The sequence below is a fragment of the Centruroides vittatus genome, unplaced genomic scaffold (assembly GCF_030686945.1).
Source record: "Centruroides vittatus isolate TY-2023 unplaced genomic scaffold, ASM3068694v2 contig_3324, whole genome shotgun sequence".
In the NCBI taxonomy this organism is placed as follows: Eukaryota; Metazoa; Arthropoda; class Arachnida; order Scorpiones; family Buthidae; genus Centruroides; species Centruroides vittatus.
Genome location: NW_027122134.1, coordinates 323,946 through 335,880, shown reverse-complemented (window position 1 = coordinate 335,880; position 11,935 = coordinate 323,946). Strand labels below are relative to the sequence as shown.

Here is an 11,935-nt window from a genome sequence, read left to right as displayed (position 1 = left end):
AACAACGAAAGTTATAACCAAATCTAAGAACTTGTCGCCATTTGGTGAAAAAGATACCGTATATTAAAGTATAAAGATACCCGTTTGTGAAATATATAACCCCTATATTTTTCACAAACATCACAGGTTCGATTTACAAACCATGCCATTACGTAACGTTTTTGTAAATATCCCAACCCTTGAAATGCATCTGTTATGTACTAAATGATCCTACTATTTATGCTTCTCGTTTCGGCTAATAAAAGACAGGACAAAATTGGATCCAGCTTACGGTCACCATACTAGTTCTCGTTCTCGCTCCTTCTCACGAGAGTTATGAGACCCATTTATTAATAATTTAACAGCGGTTACAGTCTTTTAAAAAGTTTTAAAATTAATTTCGGCTCCACTCTACTATATTAATATTTCTATTTGTTGCTTTTATCATTTAAAAATGTACATATAATTTTTTGTAATACGAGTTTTATTTTTAAATATTAAAACATGAAAACAAGTATCGATGAATATTTCAAACAATTTCGAGAATTCGATGCTGAATTAAACAAATTCAAATTTTGTCTTCTTGCATAATATTATAATAAGAGATGAAAATGATGAATAGTAATAATTTTATATTGTCGTTGTTTCGATAACCAGCACCATCTGTAATTAAAGAGAAAATATCAAAAAAATTATTAATGAAATTACTGTATTTCGGATATATTAAATGCTTGTTTACAAATTATTTATACATCATCCAAAACAGTGTACTATGTAAATAGCCTCTGTCATTCTATATACAGTACCTAATTGTCTAATCGTTTATATTTGCAAGTCGGCGACAACCATTAATCTACAGGTGTGACAAGTCTGGATCGAATCCGAACCCTGAGATAGGAAAAGATGGGGAACGATATCCCAATCATTACTACTTAGGATAAATTTTGGCATTACATTTCATATATTCGAACGATATAATGTAATGCCTGCAGACCCTGAGTCGGTTGGCATTAATTACATGAAACCGTAATAGACGTAGTTGAAACCTTAATAGATGAAATAATCTGTTACTCGTCGATCGTAGTCAGCCATATATTCTAATTGTGATATTGTAAGCATTAATCATTTACAGTAATTAAAACCTTACAATTACGATAAATGGTTGACTGTGATCAACGGAAACACAATTTTGAAACTTTTAATAACTGGATTTCTGTTTCATGTAAATAATATAAAAAATTTTCCTTACATTTGCCATTTAAATTATAGAATTCTTGAAATCTAAGATTAATATTACAATTCTGTTATTGTATATTCTTTCGTTTGTTTGTAGTGAGTTAATCAATATAAATTTTAGTGCAAAGATAAAATTTTTATAAGTCATATGTGTACTTAATAGAAAAGTGAATATTTTTCTACTTTTAATCAAAAATTTTAAATTTATTCTAATTAGTAATTTTTCAATATAGGCTTACGCATAGTTTCAATGCACTACAATAAACTTTTATACGATTTACTGGGGAGGAAATGCTGGACCCCGGCATTTTGCATCGCTTCGTGACAATTTCACATTTTGTGTTGCAATTTATAGGAATTCTCCGCAAATAATATTACTTTATACACGGTGATAAATAATTGTATACTAAACTTTTTAATAAAGAATAATCGATGACAAGACAATAGAAAACAATTTAAAGTACTGCGAAACAAATTCGTAACAACACATTTAAAGACTGGCAGATGACACTAATTAATTAATTAATGTTAATATTAATTAATTGTTGGAACTTTACGGTTTGGATTCCACAATGCTCTTTAGAGCATTGTGGAATCCAAACCGTAAAGTTCAACCCTCGACTTTAAAGCGTCGATGGTTGAACTTTACCTCGTAGCACAAAATATTTTACTATTCGATATTTCAAATTTTTCGGGTAAGGTATTTGACGGACGCTTCGGGTGAATCTAAGATTGCCCATCATGAGCTGGTTACGCGTTTGTAACGCTGGGTAAAGCTGATCTTGTGCTTTACCCAACTGGTAGTGAACATAGTCCGAGACAAGAAATTACTTTAATTTCGCTACCTTTTTGGATTTTCTCGGGCAAACTACAATCACTATTGCATCGGGATTTGACTATGATATACTGTATATATATATATGTATACATTGTGTATATGTGTGCACAGTTATGGAAAAAAATTCAGTTTAAATTACTCTTAGAATATAATATTGTAACTTTCGATACTGTTGCTATTTCACAGTATTTACGTGTCTTTTTAAGAGACTTACAATAATTTTTACAGTAGGATTCACAATAATGTTCTGTTGTAGATCTTACAGTAGTAGTTAGCGTGTTGCATTCACTAAGTTCTTTTTCGGGTACCTGTATATTTTTCTTTTCTGTAAAAAATTACATATTTTTATAAATATTGTACATTTGAAAATAAAGAATTTTTAATATAAAAATTTTATTGTATTTACCACAAAATTCTCTACCGCATTCGTATAATGTGGGATCACAACCAGAACATCTAGACCCATTTTTGTAAGGTCGTATACTCATATCTTTCATACTTAAATAAATCAGATTTATTTCGTAAAAATCGCCAAAGTGAATAAAATGTTATAAAATTTTTATAATATATATTTAAAAACTTACGGTGGATAATAATTACATATCACTAAATACTTTGTTCTTTTTTCTATTTTACATTTTGACTTCGAGCAGCCTATAGAATGAGCTTCAGCCCAAACCATCTAAAAATAAATTCAATTATTTAATTCAATTAACTTTAATCAATTTAAGCTTTATCTTCATCGTCTTACCAGTTTGTATCTGTCACAAGACAGTTTACATTCGTTAGTGGCGTAAACGTAATAAGATTTTTCATTAAACCAGGTACGCAAAACATCTTCGTAAGAGCCGGATTCGTTATAAAACCCTCTGTTCTGACTAAAAATATTTTCGCATTCACGAGGGCCAAAATCATCTGTACAATAGTCACCCCAGTCTTTGGCTGTTTTTGCTAATGCGTCATTCCATACCTGCGAAGACAGTTAGTGTTCGGTATCAATCGTATTAGTGCAGAAGAACGTGTATGTTGGGTGGGGGCGCGTATGTAACGTTTTTGATAGGTGCTGGAGGGAGAAAGGGTAATGGCGTCTACGTATTACACATTGTGATGACGATTTGTACCTGTCCAGTTTGTATTGATTCAGTTTATATTAAAGGTAACTAAGAGACTTTAAGCTTCGTTTTATCATCTGTCCGGAAACATTGCGAAGGCTCATTGACAGTTAGTATTGTTAGGAAAAGATCATAAATATATATTTATCTCATGAAAAGAGATTTTTTTAACTCTCTATCCATAGGGCAGAAAGTTAAAATACCTATGGTCTTTTTTCTATGCACTATCGCGAGTTTGGCCAGACTCATAATGAGGCCGAGTGATGAACGAGACCTGATGTATTCGGGAACGATCGCTATGAGAAATTCCTTGGAAACTGCTCACCCAGATTTGATCCCGAGTCCCCCAGAACAATAGGTTGACGCTTCAACCACCTCGCCATTCGGCCGTCGGTGTGAAAAGAAAAGAAGTTTATTGATTCTGCAGTGATTAAATGACCATTAAATAGCACAATATCATTTTGCAATTAGATATGTAGGCCTACTGTATACACACATACACACGTAATTTAAATATGCGTATATATATAAAGTTGATTAAAATGTAATCCAACAGACATTATCAATAAAAATAATATAAAACTTGAGCGATTTCTTTTAACTTACTTAGAAGACTGTAAAGCGTTTTTATACTTATTTACAGCAAGCACCGAATAAATCGAATTTAATATCAAACTTTACGAAAATAATAAGAGATTATATCATAATTAAGTTTAATTAAACATGCATCTAGATAATAATTTTGGTGAAAAAATGAGATATATATTTTACCAGTTTAACCATATTAGAAGGAAGGGGTTGATTAGGAGGCATGAATCTACTCAAAGAATGCGTACTTAATATACCATTTTCTTCATCCTGAGTAAATCCATTATAATTTATCATAGAAAATTTGTTCACTGTTTTAAATTCTGCGTTCAGATTTTTATATTTTCTTTCTCTGCTTTCTTCAATAGTACTATTTCTATACAATTGACTTAAGCTTGCTTCGATTTCGTAAAAAAATCCAGATATACATAAAATGACACTAATCTTTATCATTTTGATAAACTCTATGTTTAACTTTCTTGTCTTCTAAATTATTTTTAAAGAACTGGAATTTGGAATTTAAAATGTTCGAATATTCTTTCTGATTTTTAAACTTATCGAACAGTTTTTCGTTTCATAAATTTAAGTATGTAGAATCCTAACGTTGTAACATATATCTTAACGCATTAACATAAATTTACAAATCGTAAATTTATTAAATAATTGAAATTTAAATTTGATAAGACTGAGCACGTTTCGTAGTAAAGCGGTTTTTATATAGCTGGATAAGTAAGCCAATGACATAGCCCGTTTCATTTGAAATGGACTATGCCATTGGTTTGCTTATCCAGCTATATTGAACTATTTATTAGGCAATGGATCCAATATGATTACATATATTAAATTTCTTTACCAGCATATTTTAATAGCGAATTATGAAATAGTTATTCATTACAAGAAATATACAAAAATTTAGAAAATTAATTAGTTTGATTTCCTGTACAATTGGACAACTTTGGACATCTTTGGACAGCAGAAATTCTCTGTCTTTTACAACTATTTACGACAAAATTTACATATTTTCTCTTGTTGGTTGTCACCTCTGATTATACTGTACCAAGTTTTTTTAGACTTTCCTTCCTCCCTTTCGTTTTCTGTCAAATGCAAAAAACATTAACTCTTGCTTGTTGTGCGCATTTTTGAAAGTGCCACGACACGAAATTCGCGCTTTGACTGAATCTGATATATCAGAACATGTTGTGGTAGATTTTTTTCGCTCAATGAGCGTTTTCGGCCTTTGCGCCTAACAGATACATAACAAGGGAAAGTATTTAAATTGTTTCAAATATGACCCACCAAGTTTTTTTTTTTGCAAATCTCCACATTTTGAGATTCCTTCACCCAAAATATCAACGGGAAAAATTCTATGAGTAATTGTGTGTGTTGACGTGTATTTCCTTTAATATCTCAGGATGGGGTAAAGATTAAGAAACGAAATTTGACATGGTACTGTACTTTGTATATAAGTAGGCTATGTACAGTGATCACGGCATCATACTGTACCCCGAGTGACTAGTGTTACCACTCGTCCGGTTTTCACTCGGACAGTCCCGGTTTTTAATTCATTGTCCGGGTGAAGTATTAATTTTGTCCGGGAATTTCGTAGAAATTGTGAAATTACGATGAAACAAAGTTCTTGCAAATATTTTTATAAATTTACACCATTTGAACAGCGAAAGACCTCACACTCACTGAAACTCATCTGCCATTCCGCCATGTTACTCTGTTTACACGGACGTGTGACTCGCAACCTGCCTCTCGACCTTTTTTTTTCTTTTATTTTTTTATTTTTTTTATTTTTTTGCTTGTACGTCCGTACACGTCTTCTGTAAAGCTAAATTATCTATTCTTTCTTTCTTAATTTAGGTTACATACGTTACTCCTACGCAAGTCCCTAGTCCCTAACTGTAACTGATTTAGAACCGGCAGTGGTGTAGCTAGTGGGTGCGGTAGGTGCTGTCCGCACCGGGGCCCCTGGAATACGATAGGCACATGGAGGCCTCAAAATCACAGGAAAAAAAGACGCGAAAAATTTTTCACGGCATTCAGAACAAAGCAAATTTTGGCATTTGGGAAAATTAGCTCGAGCAGCATTTTGGGAAAAATGCTGCTCGAGCTGATGGGGCCCCCTATTACACAGGAAAACCAGCAAATCAACTCTAATCAAGTTATACAGTATATACACCACTACACAAAAATATTTTAGTCCGTTTACGTAAAAAAACAAAAAAATACCTAATGCCTAAAATACCTTCGTTGCTGTATTTTCGGAACTTAACCTGATTTATCAAGATGGACCAATGGAGCTTCTGAATTTCATTCATTCGATACAAATTGGTCGATTCGGTACCGAATATAGAAATCGGTCCCCGAATCTTCTTAACGATCGGAGTTAGTGCTGCAATTTGTGAGAGAAGTTTTTTCAAGCTGAAGCTAAGTAAAAACTACCTGAGGTCGACAATGAGCAACCTGAGATTGACGAATCTTGTCATTTTATTCATCGAACGTGAAGTTACTGATTCCATCGATTTCGATACTGTTATTTCTGATTTTGCTAGTCAGAAAGCTCGTAAAGTAAGTTTTTAAAATTTAAATGTATCCTAATATTATTTGTTTTACCTCGCACAAAACGGAATAAATAAATTCAAAAGCCCGTTATTTACAGAAAAAATTACTTGTTTTTTGTTTGGAAGTTCCCGATTACCATTACGAAAAAAGGACACCCCTGCCGAAAAATTTGTTTCGGGGCCCACAGATCTGGTTCCGCACCGGGCCCGGTGAACTCTAGCTACGCCGCTGAGAACTGGCATGCACGTTATTTTTAGCATTGTAAAATGGCATTGCGCGTGCGTCAGGAACTTCTGTTCGAACAAACCTGACCTGCCGTCCGGGTCAGCGATTTTGTAAAGATAGCAACACTACGGAGTGACACATTAACGATCCAGGATAGATTGGAATAATCGGGGACCGATTATTCCAATCTAATCCTTGATCGTTGTCTCCTTGATAATTTCTGAACCGTGGATAGGCTCTGTCTGCATTTTTGGTCTAATCTCAGATCTCATCCGTATCTGAACGTCCTTTCCGGGAGAGTATAACCTCTCTCTCTGTCTTCAGCGGGCTTGCCGGGTTCTGAGATTCAAGTGCTATCAGTCCGAGCCGTCCCTCCACACCATTTTTTCCGATCCTCTCCACAATTTTATTTTTTTTTTTTTTTTTAGTTTTTTAGAGCAAACTTTCGACCAATCGGAGAGACGGTCGCGCACGAACCTTTCTTTTACGTCCGTGTTGACCCGAATGTGGGTGGTCATCCTCCCCATCTGTTTACTTGTTTTCCTGCAGTTGTAAGTAGTTTATGACCGGACGGCACCTGAGTCAGATTTATCAAACCACAAGATTGCTTTGTTTTTCTTTTCTTTCTCAAAATAATATTTTATATTAATAAAAATACATTGTGTTAGGCCTAAGTAATAATTCATAGCTGTGAAAAGTGTTTTCGCTTTATGTTATAAACTGATAAATTGAAAGTATTCATTGTAATAGTATGCCCAATTATTCATATTTGTGGGATTAATTAGTATCAAACTGGAAAGGAATGCAACTATAGTATTTATCTATATACATACACTTATTATGTATATGTATATTTTGCTGAGTGCTTTATGATATATAGTATTTATCATTTATTTAAAGGATTCGTAAACAATACGGAAAATTTAAATACAAAATGAAGGTTGAATTATTTGAGGGTTAAATTCTAGAAAGTTTTGTAAACTCTGAAATTTAACCCTCAAATAAATTAAAAACTCTATTTGTAATTTCATCGAAAGTATATAATATAGGCCTATAAATATAGTAGACGACAATTTGGAAAGGTTATAGTAAATGATTAGCATATAATTTGGCTTATTTTATTTATTATAAGACATTCCAGTAGAAGGATAAAATCGAATTTGTCAGTAAAATTCAAGATGTTTATTGTCACAACAAATATTATAAGGTCATTTCTGTCCTAAACATTGTAAAAACATTCTACGTAGTTATGATGGTTATACTTGTAACTTATTTAATATGTAGGTTTATTTTTAATTTTAACGCAAAATGATCGAATTCTCGAATTAATAACTATACTTTACATAATGTATTTCAGTATTTATTATGTATCTCAGCCTCATATCATCTTTAAAACTGTAAATTTTCAGAATGTTGATTGATCGACTCTCCTGTTAATGTAAAGAATGCAGATTCAATTCTAGTCAAGATTCTTTCCCATGAATAATTCATATCTAAATAAGATTATCCAAATTGACTGTCCTTATCGTGGTTTAAGAACTTTAATGGACAAAATTAAGGTTGTAGAATAAGTTGTTACTACATCTCGTGAAAATTAAATTAATCAAATAAAAGTGTCTCTTTTTAAGAATTTCCCTTATAATAAGAATCGGGGAAAATGCATTTATATAGGATGTAACGTTTAAAACACCAGAAAACATTAATTTAAATCATTAGTCAATTAAACTGATAATTAAAAACGTAATTGAAATATTGTATATTACAAAATTTAATCTTTTATTAATTAAATTATACTAATTTATTTATTATTTAGAAGTAAATTATTCTCTTGACAACTGCCTCCTATCATGTTACATACCTAAAAATATTAATTATTTATTAAGACAGTTTATTTTTTCTCTTATTTTTATTTCTGCTGTATCCAAAAGTCATCGAAATGTACCAGATTATTGTAGGCTAATTCAAGTGCCCTTATTCGTCGTTGTCTAGAGAGATATTTAGCAGTTCAAATGCAAAGAAATTTGGTATGGTGATAATATACCAGTACTTGTTATGAAGTTAATTTTGTACGCCAGTTACAGGGATAAATTTACAGATATTAAATTAACAAAATTATATTAAAACATTATCAGCACATCTGAAAACAATAAATTATTTAAAACAAAGATAAGTTATAAATTTAAAATCCAATAAAAATAAATAAACTACGAAAGAATTTATGAATTTATGACAAATAAAACCAACTTTATTGTAATAAAATGAAATTTTGATAATTGTGATAGATTCCGGAGGAAATAGAAAATAAAGAGCTGAATGATGTAATAGCGGGCAAGGACTCTTGTTCGACTTTCCCTGTAGGCCTACTCGAACAGGAGATAAGGAGACCACTAGAAAATCCGATAATTTTCAATTATACTACAATATAAAATTTACGTAATAACAAAAACTTAGAAGGAATAATTTTACTCAACTGTAATAAAAATGTCCATTTGAAAAGATATTTAAGTTTAAAAAAACACTTCGACACTAGCTTACAGTTAAAATTTGTGTGACGCTTTCTGTTACAAGATGTTATTTAAAAAATAACATTTATATTATTAATTATTATAAAAAAGGTAAAAGACTAAATTTTCAGGGTGTAAATAAGTTTTTAAAAATTTTGTAAGTGCCAAAAAGAGTAATATAAACGATTAAAATTTTCATTAAGTCCGACTCCAATCAAGATATGACACATCATCCGCTCTATCTACCCACCACCTTGATTTCCATTCTCCAAAGTTTAATAGCAACAATACCTCTTACATACATACAAGTTTCCATGCAAAATTGCTTTACCTCATCCTGAGATATTAAACGAAATAGATGACAACGTATACAAACAAAATTTTTTCCGATATTTTGTCGTTTTTGGGTTCTATGGGTCTCAAAACGTTGAAATTTGCAAAGAACTCTAAAGGTCAAATTTGACACGATTACAATACTTTGCAGTGTGTTATAACACCAGAAAGTAAAAATTACAAGCAACAATTTGTCACAACTCATAAATATTTATAAAATACATCATTATAAATTTACATAAATGGTAAATTGTTTTAAAAATTTAAAATATAAAAATATATCATATTCTCTTTAATATATAATCTACAGTGCTGGATTTCTCCACCAGGCACGTGAGCAAATGCTTAGGGACCCCAACACTGCAGGAAAAAAACACATCAATTATACTGTTGCAATTGTAACTTATAAATTGTCTAACTACAATTAGACGTTATTAGTTTACGATGACGTGAACGCGATTAGTTTCGAAAGCAGGATCGCTGATTGGCCGCCTATCATCGAAATATCGCCGGACCTCCGACAGAGCTAGGAAGCGCTGATTAGTAAATCAATCCTATCTTCAATCCATATAAAAAGGTCGCGTTTTGGCGGGAAAAGAGGTTTCTCAAACGAACTTGATTAAGAAGGGCGTTTTCGTCTCGCTGTTTCATTGTCAGACGTCGAAGGAGTTTGCGACTGGCTGAATCTCAGGGATTGCTTCGCAAGGTACAGTACTTTTCCGACGGACCTGTAAGGATTTTGGTGGACTAATCGAACTTTAATTTATTTTGTATGTGGAAGCTTACATTCTAAATGTTTTAACGTTGCAATTTGTCTCTTTTGTGAAACAGCGTTGTTTTGTAAATGACATTATAAAGTTCTTGAAGTTTTATGGTAAACTTGACTTGTGATCTCTCTTAAAATCTACAAAAGAGTATTTTTATAGACTTTTTGTGTGATACACGTAACTTCGATTATATGTAAAAACATTCTAGATGGTATTTCACAAAAACGAAATTATCATCAAAGAATTCTATCTCCAGCTAAATGAAATAATTAAGAAATAAATTAAAATTCAAGTAGTACATTGAAAATATTTTACGTTCGGATGAAATAAATACGTTTTGCCGCGATTTTTAAAAATGTAAACTATTATGCCAAAGTGATATGCATATTTATTGGTTTTAGGATTTTCACAGGTATTGGTAAATTATTCGAAAATATAAATATATTGAATGAATTTATGCAAAATTCTACGAAAATATTAAAATTTAAAGCAATTATTTTCACAAAATTATGTTATATTAATTTATAGCAAACGTTCGCGTCAATATTGCTTACCGAATTATACTTTTATTGTAGATTAAAAAAAAATAACAATAATTTTTTTTTACTTTTAGTAACTCTAACAATTTCCTTTCGTTACTGTTCAATAATTTCAATATTTTTAAAGAAATTAATTAATAAATTTGTTTATTTTATTCCTGTTTAAGATTTTTTATTTAAAATAAATTCAATAAAATTTAGCATTAATTATTTCATAATTATCATAGCATTTTGTAAAAGTATTTAATTTGTTTATTAATTTTTGCCTTTCACAGTATGAAGTCAATCCAAAACACCAAAAAATTTGACGCTACCTTTTTTTATTCCACATATTAATGTATGTACCATTATAAAATTTGTTGTATCAAATTTTAGGATATTATTCTTACTTCTTATTGAAATTTTGATTTTTTAAGTCGTTTTTCTATAAGGTTCACAAAATTCATGAATGATAATTTTGATATCGCATCATAGGACCTGTCCGAACCTACAATGGGTCTGACAAAGGCCCTCTTACACCCGACAGAAAGGAAGGAGTAAAACAAAACAAAAAAATCCTATTTCATTTATATTTTTACTTATTAAAAATTCTTTTAAATATTTTTAAAATGTTGAAAATTATATTAAATAAATAAAAAATATCTCTAACAATAATTTAATTAAATAAATTAAGTTTATGTTTTTATTTTAAGATAAATGATTCAATGAAATCAATGTCCTAGTTTCATTTATATTTTGAATAATATCTTCTATAATATATCATGAATTTATTGAAAATTGAATTATATATTGAGTATAATACAGCATGAATCCAAAATTTAAATATATTATATCGCTTGCATTTAATTATTTTAAAGAGAAAGTTGAGATACTTATATATAAAGATGTAAAGGTATAAAGATATTTTACTTTATTTTAATTAGTTTTTTTAATGAAAAATGGCGGACGGTATTATACAATTTAAAAATGTATTGATGTTTGAGGACGTTTTAGTATTTTTCTACGCATATATATATATTTTTTTATTTAGATAAGTTTTTCTAAAAGGAGAATGGTTGTAATGAAGAAAGGACAAAATGCTCTCTTCTAAAAGTTTGGATTTATAAATGAGCCTTTCGATAAGGAACATACAAATAAAAATTAACATTTACGTTTTTTATTTTATAAAAGACTATTCTATTTTACATCTTAAACGTTTTTTAAAATAAAGGATAAAAGTAGAACTTGATAACATTGTGTTGATATT

General features: G+C 30.5%; 1 protein-coding gene across 2 annotated transcripts; it reads right to left on the bottom strand.

Moving 5' to 3' along the window:
* Window positions 1-463: 463 nt before the first annotated feature.
* LOC136973957 (GLIPR1-like protein 1) lies at window positions 464-4,317 on the bottom strand. Of its 2 annotated transcripts, none has more exons than XM_067268729.1 (6): window positions 3,937-4,317; window positions 2,805-3,023; window positions 2,638-2,735; window positions 2,460-2,551; window positions 2,247-2,378; window positions 464-642 (listed from the first exon to the last, which is right to left on the bottom strand). In XM_067268729.1, exons 1-6 carry the CDS (start codon window positions 4,204-4,206, stop codon window positions 548-550), a joined length of 906 nt encoding a protein of 301 aa, XP_067124830.1. In that variant the 5' UTR covers window positions 4,207-4,317; the 3' UTR covers window positions 464-547. The 2 variants fall into 2 exon arrangements, with proteins under 2 accessions (XP_067124830.1, XP_067124831.1); XM_067268730.1 differs by having other exon boundaries at window positions 2,268-2,378; window positions 3,937-4,316.
* Between the last annotated feature and the right edge of the window lie 7,618 nt (window positions 4,318-11,935).

Bases quoted from the DNA above. Each gene is read 5' to 3' on its own strand.
- LOC136973957 (XM_067268729.1), bottom strand. From the start codon at position 4,206: ATGATAAAGATTAGTGTCATTTTATGTATATCTGGATTTTTTTACGAA. The intron at 2,736-2,804 runs GTAAGACGATGA...ATTTATTTTTAG, and splicing joins CTTGTGACAGATACAAACTG to ATGGTTTGGGCTGAAGCTCA. The intron at 2,379-2,459 runs GTAAATACAATA...AATTTTTTACAG, and splicing joins ATGCGGTAGAGAATTTTGTG to AAAAGAAAAATATACAGGTA.